The sequence below is a fragment of the Chaetura pelagica genome, unplaced genomic scaffold (assembly GCF_000747805.2).
Source record: "Chaetura pelagica isolate M959 unplaced genomic scaffold, ChaPel_1.0 scaffold473, whole genome shotgun sequence".
Classification (NCBI taxonomy): Eukaryota; Metazoa; Chordata; class Aves; order Apodiformes; family Apodidae; genus Chaetura; species Chaetura pelagica.
In genome coordinates, this window is record NW_009952890.1 from 143,055 (window position 1) to 161,489 (window position 18,435).

At 37.1% G+C, this 18,435-nt stretch overlaps 1 protein-coding gene across 1 annotated transcript in view; it reads left to right on the forward strand.

Moving 5' to 3' along the window:
• AGTPBP1 (ATP/GTP binding protein 1) overlaps positions 1 to 18,435 on the forward strand; it is a 56,972-nt gene that overhangs the window by 12,350 nt on the left and 26,187 nt on the right. Inside the window, exons 9-20 of the mRNA XM_009995462.1 lie at positions 1,649 to 1,857; positions 2,323 to 2,500; positions 4,748 to 4,845; positions 5,858 to 5,974; positions 6,597 to 7,291; positions 10,596 to 10,679; positions 10,969 to 11,055; positions 11,147 to 11,295; positions 12,761 to 12,848; positions 14,737 to 14,881; positions 17,246 to 17,399; positions 17,881 to 18,061. Of these exons, the coding sequence (XP_009993764.1) occupies positions 1,649 to 1,857; positions 2,323 to 2,500; positions 4,748 to 4,845; positions 5,858 to 5,974; positions 6,597 to 7,291; positions 10,596 to 10,679; positions 10,969 to 11,055; positions 11,147 to 11,295; positions 12,761 to 12,848; positions 14,737 to 14,881; positions 17,246 to 17,399; positions 17,881 to 18,061 (2,185 nt within the window). The remainder of the gene's footprint in view (positions 1 to 1,648; positions 1,858 to 2,322; positions 2,501 to 4,747; positions 4,846 to 5,857; positions 5,975 to 6,596; positions 7,292 to 10,595; positions 10,680 to 10,968; positions 11,056 to 11,146; positions 11,296 to 12,760; positions 12,849 to 14,736; positions 14,882 to 17,245; positions 17,400 to 17,880; positions 18,062 to 18,435) is intronic.

The following is an 18,435-nucleotide window of genomic DNA, read 5'->3' on the forward strand; positions in this document are numbered from 1 at the left end:
GCTCATCCAGGCCATGAGCAGCCAGGGTTTTTTTATGAGAGTTCTATGGGGAACCATGTCAAATGCTTTTTTGAGGTCCAGAGAGACAATATCCACAGCCTTTCCCTCGTCCAATAGTTGGGTCATAGAGGGAGATCAGGTTCATCAGGCAGGACCTGCCTTTCATAAACCCATGCTGAATGGGCCTGATCCCCTGGTTGTCCACTGTATGGGTTCCAGTGATACTCAAGTTGATCTGCTCCATGACCTTCCCTGGTACAGAGGTCAGACTGATAGGTCTGTAGTTTCCCAGATCACCTTTCTGCCTTTCTTTTGCATGGGTCCTACATTTGCTACCCTCCAGCCCATTGGGACCTCCCCAGTTAGCCAGGACTTAAGGTAAATAATGGAAAGTGGCCTGGCAATCATGTCTGCCAACTCTTCCAGCACCCTTGGATGTAACCCATCCACTCCCAGAGACTTGAGTGTGTCTAAGTGGTGTAGTAGGTCTGTGACCACTTCCTCTTTAATTGTGATGTCCTCATTCTGCATCTCCTCCTTGTCTCCTACCTCATGTGGCTTTGTGTCCATGGAACAGCTAGTACCTCTGCTAAAGACTGAGGCAAATAGGGGTTGAGCACCTCAGCCTTTTCCTCATCTTTTGTTACTAAGAGTTGCATCCAACAAAGAATGGAGATTTTCCCTAATCCCCCTTTTGCTGTTAATGAGCTTACAGAAACATTTTTTGTTACCCCTAACAGCTGTATCTAGTTAGAGCTCCAGCTGTGCTTTGACTCTCCTAATTTTCACCGTGTATAGGTTCACTTCATCTTTATAGACTTCATGAGTGAATTGTCCCCTCTTCCAAAGGTCCTAGACTCTCCTTTTGTTTCTAAGGTCCAGCCAAAGGTCCCTCGTTAGCCAGGCTGGTCTCCTGCCCTGCTTACTGGTTTTTCAGCACACAAGGACACCCTGCTCCTGTGCCTTTAAGACTTCTTTCTTGAAGTACATCCAGAAATGTTGAAAACTAGTGTCTTTAAAACAGGAAATCATCTGCATTTATTTTGAGGTGTCTTACTCAATCCTGAGGGGTTTTGACATTATGACTTCTTATATGAGAAGATTTTCTTCATGAAAAGATTTACTTTCTTTTCATGAAAGCACTGATCTATGATGTGTAAAATCCAGTTGTCATACTGATTATCCAGTGTTTGAGGTAAAGGTATCTAGATTTTACCAGATTTGAGTGATAGTTGCTGCAAAACTGTAAGGATTACAAGTGGTAAGAAGTTTGTTTTAAATCTTGTATCTACACAAGTGGTTGTGGATAGTGTTAGATATGATTCAGGTAAACCCTTTTTTTTTTTTTTGTAATTTGCTGGCTGACAGTATCTTACATCTACCTTCAAATTTAGTGCGCATTGTTGTCTTGGTAAACCATGAAAATCATAAGCAGTGTTATTCTGGAGAACAAAGTATAGACTAATGGTCTCAGTTATTCAGTTGTTTCTGTTTAGTTTGATGTAAAGCTCCACTAATTATGGCTGAAATACTACTTTAAATGAAACAATTTAGTTGGGTAAAATGAATAATTTTAACGTTGATTTGAAAATAATATTTAAGTCACTGGGCAATTTTTAATTTTCTTACCTGATTTCCTTTTATAAAGAAACAAATGGGAGGAGAGCAGTAGACAGAGGATATGTGCAGGTGCTTTTAAGGATTTATGTTGATTGGCATCGTCATGATAGTCGACACAGATATATGCTGATACGTAAAGGAGTTCTACAGTGTATTAAAAGTGTTACAAACATCAAATTGGGAAGAAAAGCATTCATTGATGCCAATGGGATGAAGATTCTTTACAACACTTCACAAGTAAGTTTCTCTCAGTTTTTGTTATTGTTGTTGTTTTGCCTCTCAGGTTCTAATAACACATTCTGACCTGTAATAACACAGTCTGACCTAAAATTTGCCCTAGTCCTTTTATGATATTGTCATTCCTGATCATGGTGGTAGGGATTGTTTTCTGTACTTGAGTAAAGCAGTACAGGATTAAATCAATGTTTGCCAGTATTTGTGGCTATCCCTGGGAGGGGCTGTTGAACTTAAGTTGAAAAAGGAGGAGAGTAAAAACGTCTTTTTAATTTTTAAGTTTGGGCTTTTGGAAGAGCTGAATTTGAGTTGGCAGAAGCTCTTTTGGGCTTCAGAAGAGACAGTAGCAAAATTTATTTTGAAAAAACCACTTTGCTATTATTGAATTCTAGAAGTCTATAAAATGTAGTTTGACTGTTAGTTTTGAGAGGTACTTTTCTCTTATCTTCATTATTTTCCTGTTAATAGGAGTGCCTTGCAGTAAGGACTCTTGATCCCCTTGTCAACACATCCAGCCTAATAATGAGAAAATGTTTTCCTAAAAATCGTCTTCCTTTACCAACTATTAAAAGTGCTTTCCAATTCCAACTCCCAGTTATTCCTGCCAGTGGTCCTGTGGCTCAGCTGTACAATTTGCCTCCTGATGGTATGGCAATTTTGTAATATTTTTATATTTGAGTATGTCTAACATTGCTTTATGTAAGTCAGAATCAGTTGCAGTTACTTGTGTTCCCCACTTTAAGTGTGCGCTCTGAGACTTCTCTCAGCTAGTAAAGGGTCTGTGACTCTTAGTTTGGAGCACCAGTTTGTAATGTTAAATTTTAACTGATGAAAACATTGTCTGCACATATGTGGTTATGTTTCTGAGGTACAAGATAAAGAATAAAACAGGAACTGAAGGTGACTTCCATACAGCTGATGTGTGATGTATAGGCTGTACGCGAGTCTACAAACTTAAATGGGATCTCTTTTTAACTCACTTCTCCCATGGGAAACGTAGTGTAGTGTACTCCTTGTTTTATGGGAGTGTGTATTTTATGATTTCTTTCTGTTACTCTGATAAATCGGATGTAGTGAATTTACATTAATGTGTGCCATTTGAAGCACTGGCTTTTTTTAACTGTTGTGGTAGTTTGTTCATTTGCATGATGAAGAAAGTAGAGCTGCTTTCTTGGACTGTTGCAGCCTCTTAAGGGAGCACTTATCTGCAAAGCCTTTGTATGGTGCTTTGTACGAAATAGATTAATCCCCTTGTGAACACCTTTCATTGTTTTTGGGTAATTCATGTTTAATGCACTTTCACATATGGTGAAGGTAAGCAACTGATGAAGTTGCTGTCAGAAAGTTACTCTAAAACGAAGAGGCAAAGTCAGACTTCTTAGTATCTTCTTTTTCACAATGTCTCCTGAAACAAAATGTAATCACAGCCTAAAAGAGGACAGCTGTCTGGTTGAGGTTCATTTGGATCAGACTCAAACTTAGGAGTTTAGAGTTTATGTTTTGTCTTCAAAGTAGTAAATAGCTTTAGAAGTGTGTTCCAACATCTAGAGAATTTAAACCTTTACTTAATACAGTATTTTTTGTACTCTATAGTAGGTATTTAGAAATGTGTTATTTTGTTGAAGTAGACTCCTGATTTTTTTTAAATAGGTTTTTTATCTTTTAAAAAAGAAGAGAAAAACTTGGGGAAATATGAAACTTAGAATTTTCTTTTAAAGAAAAAATTCTCTATTAAAAGACAGGTAGAATGTTGAGGTTGGTACAGATCTGACTTTATTAAAAGTATAATCTTGTGTAATCAGCATGGTAAAAGCAATACATGTAATCATTCTGAACAATTAGCGTAATTTGTAAACCTCTAAGTGAGCCTTTTACTGACAATCTACATATTTCCTACATGGAAATCACACTTTCAAAAACCATAACAAAACCCCCAGTATTCAAACTGTATAAGATTTCTAGGAGACGACAAAATTTGCCACTAGTAAGCAGAATTTGCCACCAGTCTACCAGAATAACCAGTTAACACCTGCTTTGGTGTATTAGAGAGTTAGTCCAATTCTTGTTAGTGATGTGTAAAAAAAATTAGTTTGCTTCCCCTTGCTTTTTGTTATAAAAAAAATGAGGAAGTCCTAGATTCTTCATGTACTGGCTCTCGTAAAAATCCACATCTTAGTAGTTTTTGTGGGTGAACTGTTATTCCCAACTTGTCCAGGCTAAGCAGTTGCAGTGACTGCTCTCCTTGAATATCTTTTTACTGGTGTAATGTCCAGTGATATGTTTCTAACTTTTTTTTTTTTTTTTTGGTCTTTGGTTTTATATTTAGACACAATTTAAGCAAGACAAAAAAGATAGAGACGTTGCTTTATCACACTGTTACCTCATACTGGGTCAATACTAGCTGAAATGGCTAAAAGCTGCTGAGAGCTCATTTTTTAATATTTTTTTTTGGACTTGGTCATTGTTACTTTGGAAAAGGTATAAGAGCCATCTCATTTCGTGCTGACCTCAAGCCATGCTGAGATACACTTGGCATATCCATATTGTTAACTGTTTCTAATGGCCATCTGCTGTCTTGCTGCATTTTATTTTTTTTGTGTGTGTGTATGGGTTGTTTGGTGTTTTCGGTTTTGCTTTGCTTCTTTTAAGCTGGGGATCTTTGCTTTGACTGAAAACTGAATTGAAATGCAATAAACTGAGTCTGCAGTATTGTCAGAAAAGCAATTTGTTTTGTAAAGCTGGTAATAGCAATTAATGTTTACTAGTTGGTTTTCACTGTTTTTTCAAATGGTAAGTAAAAAAGAAAATAAACCCAGAACACAGAATTTTTTTCTAAGCATTTATATTAGATTAAATGTAAAGTTTGCCTTACAAAACTTGTTTTGTGTTATAGTGGATGATGTAGTTGATGAAAGTGATGATAATGATGATGCTGAAATAGAATCAGAAATAGAAACCGAAAATGATGATGACAAGGACCAAGATTTTAAGGTTGGTATGAAACAAAATTGATAGCCAAAAATCAGGCACAGCAGTTTTTTACTTATTTAAATTGCCTGAATAATGTATATAGCCTTATACTTTTAAGTGTTAGAAGGACCTTAAGAAAGTTTTCAGGCCAATTTCTAAAGCCAAAAAAAAAAAAAGGAAATTAAGGAAGTTGGATGCTGCTTGAAAATACCAACCTTTGTTGTTCAGATAGTTTCAATTTATCAATACCTGTTTGCTTCATACTTCGTGTGTCTGGAGTACAGTGGAACAGAATGGAAAACTCTTAGCTGTGTGCTGTTCCCAACTTGTATTTCTTTCTCTCAGCCCTCTCTTCCCACCTACACCACTCAGTATTTAGGAGGTGTTTTAACTTTTTTCTGACTGGGATTGACTACAGCAGTGTTTCAGCAAGGTAACTTGGAAGTTGTGCCAAGTGTAGAGTTAAGGATCAGAAGGATCTCACTGTTGTATCACTTTGGGAAAGACTTGTTCTGCTCTCCAGCTGCCAGTTTGCATGTGAAAGGACATTTGGCCAGAACAGCCTTATTCTACGTGTTTATGTTAAATGTGCTCAGGAGTTAATTGAATTGTCTGTCCACAGACTGGCATGACAATTTTATTCAAGGCTTTCATGGGCCCTGGAGTTATCTTCCACAGAGCAGTTACTCTGCAGCGTGTTACTCTGGCAGATGAAATATTTACATTCCAGGTTGCAAGAGTTGGACTATGCACAGATCTCATGTAAAGTGTGTCTGATGTCTGTGCATAATACCTCTGGATGAAAGCAAGAAAACTGAGATGTTTGTAATATTTCTGTTTAAATAGAAGATTAGGCATGCTAATAAAACTGAGCTGCCTAAACCTTCATGATGAAAGGTGCAGTTCAGATGATTTTAAAATAGCGATGTCCAGTTTTTAAAGCATGGCCATCTCAGAAGTAAAAGATGCATGTAATTATTTTAGGAGCTCTTGATTCTGGATGCAAGATTAATTTGTTCTGGTTTTCTTTCAGAATGATGATATTGAGACTGATATTAATAAACTGAGACCTAGACAGGAATTGGGAAGACCCATGGAAGAACTAAAAATATATGAGCGATTTTTCCCAGAACTTTCAGAAAACTTTCAGGTAAATTACATAATTCCTGGTGCATTCCTGGTAGTCATGGGTTGACTCTGGAATACACTTTGACATTTCTTTTTTGGGTGGGTACTTACTGTTAGCAAAAGATGAGAGTCTGCAGTTCCAGAGCCACATATGATAGTGCAGTGTGGTGAGTTATTTAGTTAAATGTTGTGGGTTACTTTTCATCTGACTCAGAAGGGGACTGTGGGAAGATAGAAAGGAAAATTGCTTTCTGATGTCTGATTATTGCACACAGCAGAAAGAAAAATCATGAGAAAGGACACAAGATTCCCAACCAAGATTAATTATGTTAAAATTTTCCTTAAATACAGTGCACCTCTTTAAAGTAGGTGATTAAGATACCTGGGGAATTGCATTGACTTGGAAATAATTCATTGGGGAACTACTTGTTTCTTGCTTTAACACTGTCTTTTAAAAGCTGAAACTTCATTGCTATATTTACATAGGTTTAAAACAACTCTTTTAAATTACAGTTATGTATTATTGCAAAATATACCTCAGGAACAATGAGAGATAAAGGTTTCTAATATAAGTAAAACTTTATGAACTATGTACTTTTTTAATGTATCTTTTTATTGGTGTGGTGTTTTTTTTATCTTTCAAGGAGTATGACTTAATTTCCAAGGAACCAAAGCCTTTTGTACCTGATGCAAATTTGGGTGGACCTATTGTTGTTCCTACAGCAGAAGAGGAGCACTCTACTGAAATAAAAGGAGTTGTTTTGAAGGAGAGCCATCCTTTATTGGAGGATTACAATAGAAGGCCAAGCTTTCTGGACCTACCAAAGAAAGATAGTATTGAAGACAGTAGTTTACATCAACAAAATGATCAAAGAAGCCTGCTTCCTTCGTACGAGTGTCTAAGCCAAGAAATTGTGAAAGGCTTGGACAGAATCAGTCTGCAGAACAGTGTCAAAAATGATCAGTATTATAGTACAGGTTGTGTAATAAAGAAGGAAAGCAAAACTAGCCTTACCACACTTGCTTGTAGTAAACCTTGTGAACATGTTTCACCCTGTGGTAGTAGCCTCTTTGAAGGATCATCTGTCCAACTGGGAAAACTCTGTTGTACTGGAGTCGATTCTGAGGAGGAAGATTCCAGATCCAGTTCATCAGGGGAACAAGTCATGTTTGAGGTTTCTAGTGTATCACCAGTTCATGACTGTGATCTTTATATTGAAATGGTAAAAACGACAAAATCTATCCCTGAATATTCAGAAGTGGCCTATCCAGATTATTTCGGCCACATTCCACCCCCATTTAAGGAGCCTATCCTGGAAAGGCCATATGGGGTGCAGAGGTGAGTTACTATACTCCTTTTTTATTGTTGTTTTTGTACCCCTGAGAAGCAAGCTTTAGAGTGAGATTAATAGGTACATATACAGGGTTTACTTTGGTATCTGAAGCTGGCTTCACTGAAAACAGTTTGAAGGTAGTTAAATAGGCACAGATCAATGCAGAGCCATAAACAAGAACACAATCTTGTTTCTTTAATTGCTACTTCTAATTCTGTAATTCAGTTTCTAAATACTGCTTAATTTATACTTTCTCTTTCTGCCTTTCCACTATCCTCTGTCTAAATTTTGTAGTTTGTAAAAAAACAAAACACGACCCACAAAAAACCCAACGAACAAACAAAGCATCTACCTGAATGCTCCCTTCAGGTCTTAGCAAAGATAGGAGAGTTAATGTTTTCAAGTTAGTGTCAACTCTTCTCTTTGCCATGCTAGCAAGGCTGTCTTTGAGGAAAATTTAGTAGGAAAAATTTAAAAATTACTACATTTTGAGTGTTTCTTTTTAGTTTTTGCAGTATAATGTAATTTAGAGGTCACAAATGCCAAGGATGCAGTTTGTGATAGGTCCTGCAGAATAACACACAATAAACACAGAATGAAAACCAAAACAAACCAACAAAAAGCAACAGATTGACACACCCATATATTTTTTCACTGAGAGTTATTAGATTATGAGGATGATATGAATCCTAAGAATAATTTGCAGAGGTGTAATGAAGAGCTGGCTCATATGCATAGTAAGTTACTTTCAAGACAAATGCGCGTAGTATCAGATCATGTCATAGTAGGTATAAGACCTTGTAATTTTTTTAGTTATTAGACTGAATTCTTCCATCTTTAACCAGTTGCATGAGATTCTACATTTTTACTGTTGGCTATTAAGATGATCAAGAGATTACATGTCTTTAGATTGTTTCATTAAAATAATTTAGCTGTTTCACATGTAATAAAAAAGTAAACTTTCCAGTGAAATGTCCAAGTGTTGAAACACTAATGATATAATTTATATATTGTTACTAGATGGCCCCATTCAGTTCAAAGAAGAATACTATTTTCTATAAGATTATTTTTTGATAGATTCAGCTGATTCAGAAGGGCGATAATCTTGAGACAGAAATAACCAAAGGCCTGTATTTAAAGAAAATCTTGCAAATTTTTATGTAAGTTTTTGTAATACTTAATAATTCTGAATTTTCCTGAGTGAAACTTCAGTAAAGTCAGATAAAAATTGTTACTCAGTACTTCTAGTGATCTAAAGCACTGTATTAACTCTGGCTTTTAACCAACAGACCTTGTAATTGTTATGCATTAGGCTGGTTTCTAAACTGTGAAGGTAATTCTAGGGAGTATTTGATTTTAACTTTTAAACGTTTTATTTCTGTTGTATTTTCTAAGCTGAAAGTAACTTTAGGTCTTGTGTGGGACAAGAATGAAATATCAGTTATATATTGCTAAACTTCAATCAAAAATCCTACATCACGTTTTTAAGGTATACTGTTCTGAGAATTCAGTCTTGTTACTACACTGTAACAAATCTAGAAGGGAACCTGTTTGAAAGGGGCTTTGACTTTTTAGGAGTTTATAGGAATGAGTGAAAATTATTTTGGCAAGGGACATGGAGAAGCTTTTCAGTCTTCTACAAATCTGTGTCCAAGCTTTTTTGGCACTGAGTGGGTCTTTTGTTCTCCTTCATGTAAGCAGTTAGTTAGTACTTCTTAGTTAGTTCCTACTTACTTAGTTAGTTACTACTTAGTTAGTTAGTTCCTAGTTAGCTAGGTCTTCTTTAGAAAATAAATAGTTGCCTTAATCCATCCTTGTAATTTAAGAAAATGTCACCAAGAATTACTGAACTGTTTTATATTATTTTATCTTTTAGGGAAGAAAATTCTTATATAATTCAACACACTGTAAATTCAGGTTTAAATTCCTACTTTCTTCCATGCCTTAAAATTTTAGGTTGGTTTTTTTTTTTTTTTTTTCTGTAGATTGTAGTGTTTTCTAATAACTTTATTATTGTCTAAAATCTGATGCTTAGAAGTAATCATCAGGTAAATTAGGTTTCACAAAGGACTGACCTATAAAGACAGACCTTCAAGTTGATAGTGTTGGTTTTATATTTTTTCCTTTAATTATCTTTAAATAGCTTCTCTTTTATCTAGATTTTTTTGAATCTGAAAATATCTGCTACTAGTTTTCCTTTTTGTGTGCACCTTGAACAACTTTTCTTCTTTATGTTTGGCTGCATTGGTTATTAATGTGGTACTTGAATGCCTGATACTCAAGAATGGATTTTGTCTTGGCAAAACTCCTGTGATGATAGGAGGTATTATGACCCTTTAGAACAGAGGCATACTGAGATCTAAGGATTTGTGTAAGATCAAGTGCAAGATCAAAACTCTAGTTCTGCACTGAGCTGAACCTGATCATGTAGATTGTGGTGAGTCAGCCTTTTAAAAATTTTGTCAGTACATTAGACTTGTGGCTTGTTTTCTTTTCCAGTTAGTTTTGATTTAATGAGAGGTGCTAGTCTTTTTCTCATTTGTTAACAATGTTTATTTTAATTAAATGGAGAATTTCCAGCCTGAACATACTTTTCCACTCTGTTCTGTATTCTTCACCGTTAATGTCTCCTTTTCTTCATATTGCAGGTGCTGTGCAAGCTTTTCCACACAGCTCTGCTACTATATTTCATTCTTGAACTGCACCACATTCTTACTTTTCCAAACCAGGACCCAGATACTGCCAGTTGTGCAATGGTTTTATGATCTGGAGAAACATACACCTGATATTTGGCTGACATCACCAAATTCATTCTAATTTGTTACCTAGTTGATAAATGAACCTAGATCTTCAGAGGTGAAAACCTAGTGTACTAACACACTCACTGCATGACCTAGTCTCTAAAACTCTTTAATTTTAGTTATGGTAGGACTCCTGTAAGTTACTAATGTTAGCAAGTGCTGTCCTGATTTAAAGCATTAACATGAAGAATGTTTGACTTGTTCTTGCTTCTACTATAAACAATGAAATAGTGCAATTTTTTTTCCATAAGATAAAAGCCAATGGGTTGTGTGAATGAAAACATATCTCCCCTCAATGGACTCAGTCAGCTGTGAATGCAGGTGTTTAAAACTGAAGTACACTTACAGTTTGTGCACATAAGTGGAGGTGAGGCTGAGGTCTCTCTGATAATCTGTCTCACTGTCTTTATGTCAACTTTGTTAGTTTTCATTTTTGTATGGGGTAATTCCTCGTTTTTAATTGAAAACTATGCTATAATTTAAATGAGAACTCTGCTTTTTATTTTAGAACAAAAATTGCTCAAGATATTGAAAGGCTGATTCATCAAAATGATATTATAGACAGAGTTGTGTATGACCTTGATAATTTGAGGTACGTTTTTATCCTTCTGAGAACAATATTCAGCTTAATACTCTAATTCTACGTTCTCTGTGGTGTGATTTGTAATGTTCAAAGCAGCACTGTTAAGACAGACTTCAGTGAAAGTTTCTCTGATGTAATGCTGTTTGCTGCCACCCACATTGTATTTAGAGGAATGTTCAAAAAAATTTCAGCATTACCACATGAGGTTGATTTAAAATAAGCTTAATGAGTTTGTTTTACTTAAGTTTGTTTAATATTGTTTTATAAAATTTTGTCCCTTTCCTTTTTCTACTTACAGTTGTTCAGTACCAGAGGAAGCAGATGTTTTGAAGTTTAATTCAAAATTTGAATCTGGAAACCTGCGCAAAGTTATTCAGATAAGAAAGTAAGATATTTCAGCACTTTTTTTCATACAGAAGACTGTTTGGTTTTGCTTTTTTTAAAAAAAAGATTAATTTCTTTTTGTTAATCTTCAGAAATGAGTATGATCTAATTCTGAACTCGGATATAAATAGCAATCATTATCATCAGTGGTTTTACTTTGAAGTCAGTGGAATGAAAGCTGGCACTGGTTACCGGTTTAACATCATCAACTGTGAAAAGTCAAACAGTCAGTTTAACTATGGTAAGATACATTTTCCATACATTTGAGAAGACACACATAGTAAAATGTCTGTTTTCTTCCTTCCCTCTGCCCTGGGATTGGTAGTATATTAATATTGCCAGATCATATTTTTTTTTTAATAGCATTGCTAGAAAATGTTTTGACAAGTTTCTGTTGAAAAGAAAAAAAAGTATCTTAAAATGCTGGCTCTGTCAGTTTGTAAAATGAAGTTTTGTTGCAAGTGAGGCAAAGCAGAAGAAATTCACTGGTGGTTGCAGCTAAGAGCATAGTGGAATATGAACATCAACCACTGTTGATTCACACAGGTGCAAGAAAAATGACAACTGCCAAGATTAATCTCTTTTTGAATAGAGATGTATTGTCAATTGTGAAAGTAGGTGGAGACATTCTCAGTAGTTTTGTTGTACTCGTATGAAGAGAGGCACATTATTTAAGAAGGAAAAGTAAGTTTCCTTGGAAATGCTGGGCTTCTTATGTGGCCCTTGCATTTTCCAGCGAGTAGTGTTTGCTGCTTCTGTCGCATCCACAAGTACTGGATTACTGAATATACCTTTCTTCTACTTGTCTGGGGGTGGAGTGGTGGAGGTGATTGTCATTCAGCTGAAATCCATTTGTCTTGTGAGGGTTTGTTTTATTTGTCCCTGCTGGATTTCATGAAATTTGTCTTCTAAGAAGGAGAAACAGAAGCTGCCCTCTTCCTCCACCACCTCCACCACAGACTAACATAATATTCTTCTTTGTTTTAATTGTACAATTCACACTCATCCAATAATACCAGGTAGTTTGACCAGTAATAAGAAGCCTTTAAATTATTTACTAATCTTTGTCAGTTACCTTAGATCTTCATACGTACTTAACAGATAACAACTTTTGGTTTTTTAAGTACACTGAATCAGTGAATGTATTTGGCTAATTATGTAACTAGTAAATATTGTCCAATGATTAATTTCAACTCTAACTTCATACTAAATATTCAACTTAAGTATACTTTTCAAATAATATAAACTTGAAAAAGTTAAAACATCAAGATTTTTCCAGCTGTCCGGAAAAATGGAAGATAATGTTGATTTTTTTTTTTGTATTAACATTGAAGCCTTTCTCTAATGATTCAGTTGGATGGAGTGGGGTCCAGGATTTCTTGTAGATGACTGTTCATGCTAACTGCAGCTTTCATGTAAACATTTAATTTTGGTCTCCTATAGATCTGATTTTTTTTTTTTTTTTACTTAAATTGGTTGTTTTCTGAAAATTATAACATGATGAATGAAGAGGGGGAAGAATCTTCTGTCACATGGTTTAAAGAGGGTATAATACCCAGACGTTCATGCAAATGCATTTTATGACAGTGACTAAAAGAGTGTAGGTAGTTTGGAGACTTACATGTAACTGTTCATGTGGCCCATTAATGCTAAGATCTCAATGTTTAATGTTAAGCATTGAAGTGAGATGTATTTTTTTCTTTAAGGTATGCAGCCCCTCATGTATTCTGTTCAAGAAGCATTAAATTCTCGACCTTACTGGACCCGTGTTGGCACAGATATTTGTTACTATAAGTAAGTACACCAGTCAGACATACAGCAAATCTTGCACTGTAGATTAGTATGTGTTACAGTTTTTGAGGAGAAATGTTTACTTCTAAGTTTTATAATTACAGAATCACAGAAGAGTTAGAAGGGACCTCTAGATAATCTAGTCCAACCCCCCTGCTAAAGCTGGATCTAGAGCATATGACACAGGACTGCATTCGGGCAGGTTCTGAGTATCTCCAGAGAAGGAGACTCCACAACCTGCCTGGGCAGCCTATTCCAGGGCTCTGTCACCCTCACTGTAAAGAAGTTTTTCCTCATATTTAAATGAAACTTCCACGTTCCAGCTTATGCCCATTTTCCCTCATCCTGTCACTGGGAACTACTGAAGAGTCTGGCTCCATCCTCCTTGCACCCACCCTTGAGATACTTATGGGCATTAATAAGGTCTCCCCTCAGCCTTCTCTTCTCCAGGCTAAAGAGCCCCAGCTCTCTCAGCCTTTCCTCATAAGGAAGATGGTCCAATCCCCCAGTCATCTTTGTTGCTCTCTGCTGGACTCTGTAGTAGTTCCCTGTCTCTCTTGAACTGGGGAGCCCAGAACTGGATGCAGTATTCCAGGTGTGGCCTCACCAGGGCAGAGTAGAGAAGGAGAATGACCTCTGTTGACCTACTGCCCGCACTCTTTCTTATGCACCCCAGGATTCCACTGGGTTTCTTGGTGCTAAGGGCACATTGATGGTTCATGGATAATTTACTATCTACCAGATCCTTCCCCTCCAAACTTCTTCCCAGCAGGTCCACCCCTAACGTGTGTTGGTGCTTAGGGTTCTTCCTCCCCAGGTGCAGGATCCTACACTTGCCCTTGTTGAATCTCCTGAGGTTCCTCTCTGCCCAGCTCTCCAGCCTGTCCAGGCCACACTGGATGGCAGCACAGCCCTCTGGAGTGTCACCACCCCTCCCAGTTTGGTATCTTCAGCGAACTTGCTCAGGATACACCCTGTTCCCTTGTTGAGGTCATTGATGAATATGTTGAACAAGACCAGATTGAGTATTGACCCCTGGGGGACACCCCTGATTACAGGCCTCCAACTCAGCCCTGCTCTGTTAATCACAACCCTCTGAGCTCTGTCACACAGCCAGCTCTCCATCCACCTCACTGTCCACTCTTCTAGCCCACACTCCCTCAGTTTCCTAATGAAAATGCCGTGGGAGTCAGTGTGAAAAGCCACATCCACTGCTCTCCCCTCATCTAGCCAGTTGTATTTTAGTAGTCCTTTTGTGGACAGTTTTCTTCCTGAATTACTATGGAGGGTAGCAGAATTGAGTTTAATGTATATATAAATAAAGTAAAATATATATGAGTTAAATATATATAAATAAATATGCCAGGACGCTGGTAATATTGAACCTGTTCATCTTCTATATGTTTGTCAGAAATAGTGTTCTGGAGACACTTGTAGAGGAATGTATATATACATGCTTACTTGACATTTTAGTATTGACTTCCAGAAATCCTCATCACATGGTGCTTGTGATCAGGCTTCTGTATTCCAGGGTAAAGTCATTGTAGAGCAGTCCTGGAACATAGGATGAGATTTTACAGTATATCCGTGTGTTACCCTTCTCGGTCAACAATTGTTTGTTTCTTTTTGTTTTGGTTTGGTTTTGTTGGTGGTGGTGGTTGGGTTTTTTTGTTACTTGTTTAGTTACCTTTTCCTAATATGAATGAATGTGTATCACTGTTACAATAAACTGTCTTCATAGATTGTGGGAAACGGTGTATTTAACCTGGATGTACATAGAAGAGAAACACAATGTCTGAAAACCTTGGCTCTTAGAATATGCGTTCAGAAAAAGTCAGTGATAAGAAAAAAAAGTATTCTAACTTGTTTATTACCTTCATGTTACTCTTAGGAATCACTTTTCAAGAAGTTCAATTGCTGCTGGAGGTCAGAAAGGAAAATCTTATTACACAATTACATTCACAGTGACTTTCCAACATAAAGATGATGTCTGCTACTTCGCTTACCATTATCCATATACATACTCAACTTTAAAGGTGAGAAGGTTTGATCTGTTAAACAGATAAGTATTTATGCTTTTGCACAACCTGAAATGTAAGCATTTGTGAGTGAATTATTTTTTATTTTTAAAAGTTCAAAATGTTCCTTAAAATGGAGATTTTTTTCATAAAATACTGGTGTTAAGACTGGCGATGCATGTAGATTGTTCTAAAGAATAGTCCCTGAAAAAATAAAATCGATACTTACTTTCAGGCTGAATGGGTTTTGTGGGAATTACAATTCCCAGTTGGCTGGAAACATGGAAATTGGATGACGTATTTGTGTTTGTCTCTTGAGAACTCATCCTTCTGCTTTACATATACCTCTTCATAAATGACCTACTCAAGTTAGCATAGTTAAGATAACAGTAGACCTTCTTAGGTTAATGAATTGGCTGAAGAAGTGTTGTGAAGCTTTTTAGCACTAAGCAATAGTCTTGGCTAGAAAGTGTGTTGGTTGTTGCTGCCACAGCAATAAAAGTGAACTTGGACATTCAGTGACTAGTGTGTAACAGCGCTGAATAAAGCTTTTTACTGAGCCATACTTGTTCTTGGAAGAATTACTGTTAAGGGATGTTAGAAGCATCTGGGACCTGGTGGTTCCTCCTGCCCAGCTGCTGGAGCCCAGCCAAGGGACACGGGCATCTCTTTCTCAGACTGCTGGTGGATGTCGCCGCTACTTTCCTATTTGCTTGTAGGTTCAGCCACAAGTGAGTCTGAGTGTATCCCAAAGAGAGAGAAGCTTACCCACATTTGCGCATCCCCCTCCTTCCCCCACTCCAGGACAGCTGGCTAAAGGCTGGCAAAGAACATGCTGTCTTCCATGGCGCATGTGTGTAACACTACCAAGACTTGCTTAAAAGATAACTATAGACTCCTAAGTTCCTTTCCTTCTCTCCAGCTGGTAAGGATTGCTGTCACTAGTAAAAGAACACATGCATCTGCTCTCTAGAATCACAAGCACACACACATTTTGGATGACTGGCATGGCCCATGTATGCCATACCTCTGCCTGAATCCCACCCTCTCTTCCCTGCCTCCAACTTGAAGGCCAGTGGAGCCTGATGCTCACTAGCAAACAGATGAGTGCACTGGCACACTCATCTCACAGGCACTCCAAACCTGTGGTTGCCCCCAGATGCTGGCATGGATTCTCTGCCTACCTGATACCCCTGCCTTGACTTGGTGGTTCATACTCACTGGGTAGTCCACTTTGAAGCTGCATATATCCCCCCGGCCCATGCACCCTAGCTTTGGCGAAGATGCATATGCTTGCTCCTTACCCCAGCAGATGGTACCAGGCATGTGGGCTCATAACCCATGATCCTACTCTGTGCCAGTACTGAGACAGTCTCCCTTGCTTCCCTCACCCTTACCACCCCACTAGCTGTTTTTTTGGGACACACTGTTCTTCACCCAGTGGCTGGAACCAAGACCCTTAATCACTACACTAACCACTACTGAGACTCATTCTCGCTTCCACTGCTGATTCCACAGACTGAAGGGTGCCAACATTGCCTGCAGCTTCAAGCCTGCTCACTTCAACCCCAACAGTTGCTGGCACATTGGATGCAAAGTCTATGGTGCTCACAGAGATGCTCCCTAGAGATGTGTCATCTCCAGCTAATGATGCTGAGACCCCTTCTCACTCTAGTTGCTGACCCCAGATCCACTCACACCTGTCTTATTAGTTGCACCTAGTCCACATAGCCCTTGCATGCACAGGACAGGAGAGTGAGGCTGCCCAGAGAGATAGCTAAGGGTAGACTGTAGGCATCCGGTGCGTAAGTTTCATATAGTCCCACAGGCTCTCCTTGAATATTCCAAATCCTCATGTTCCTCATCTTTCCTCCTTGACTCTCAGGTGGCTGTCTCCAGAGCTTTGCCTGTAGATTCTTAATGGCACATCAGTTAGAGACTGGAAACTGTGGTCCTTGCTGTTATTTCTGCTGCATCTTGCTATTGGGACTTTTACTCTCTATTCCTTTTTATTGCTTCTCCCTTAACTTGTTATTCCCTTTTGCACTGGCAAGGTTCCTGATCAGATAACCTTAATGAGACAGAGGTTCTTACCTTCCACATACCCATACAGTACCATCTAGTAGAAAATAATGTGTCCTTTGTCTCTTCATCTTCCTCAAAGTGGTTGGAAAAGCATACTCCATTATAAGAGAAGTATTCATTCTGTCAGAGATGTAGAGAATGAAATATCATGGTCAAAATTATGCTGGAAACTTGAACTTTGTTTAGAATGACAAAAAAGAATAGATTTAAATGTACTTGGGAAATCACTCTGTGGTACAATACTGCAAAGGATTTAAAGTGTTGGTTTGTTTTTTTTTCATTATTTTTTGGATGAAGATGCATCTGCAGAAGCTAGAATCTATGCACAACCCCCAACAGATATATTTTCGACAAGATGTTCTCTGTGAGACCCTGGCTGGCAACGGTTGTCCCTTAGTCACTATTACAGCTATGCCAGAGTCCAGTTACTATGAACATATTTGTCAGTTCAGTAAGTATGACTTTTCTTTCTCACTGACTGAAAGTAATACAAAACTAGGTCTCTATGAAGAAATGTAAAAACTGGTGTGCATTGTAAAAATAGGAATGTAAAATAATTAATTTCACTAATTTAAGGGCTGTCTTTATTTAGGATTAACTTTGTATTTAATATTTATTTGTGGTAGTCAAATAAAGATGTTTAGATCTGGATTTATAAAACCCAATGTATTCATGTATTTTAAATCAGTTGCTAAATATTTTTATGTTACATTTTGCAAGTGGCATTTCTTGAATAAGAATGCCTGACTTTTGAATAAGTTTTTTTCTCCAAATGCTTTGATTGTAATTGTAGTAAGTGAAGCTGGCCATTGCCTTTTTTTTCTTCTTTTTTTTTTTTTCTTTTTTCTTTTTCTATTTTTTTTTTTTTTTCAATTAACACACTTAACTTAGTTTGAATCATATTTTGTAACTTCTATGTATACTTCTTTTAGGGAATCGTCCTTACATTTTCCTATCTGCTCGTGTGCATCCTGGAGAGACTAATGCAAGTTGGGTTATGAAGGGAACCCTGGAATACCTTATGAGCAATAATCCAAGTGCCCAATGTTTAAGAGAATCTTATATTTTCAAAATTATTCCCATGCTTAATCCAGATGGTGTCATCAATGGAAAGTAAGCACAAGTTTACACACAAATACATAACCTGTATTAATAAGTCTTTGCATCTGTTATTTAAAAGAAGTCTAAACTAAACTCTGAAACATACAAGTGCAATACTTGATAAGAAAAAAACCAAACAAACTTTAAAAATTACTAGGGCTTTTCAATATTATTTTTTTAAATTATTTTTTTTTAAGACAGATGCATTGTGCCATGAATTTCAGTTTTATAAAAAGTATGTTTGTTTGTTCATGGACAGTAATAATTCCTATGTCATTTGACATTTTAATTGTTTATCTGAAATACAGTCTTAGATAGGTATAGAACTGCTTTTAGAAAAAGCTAACCAAATTCATGGTTCTAGTGAAAAGAACAGTTCTTGTACC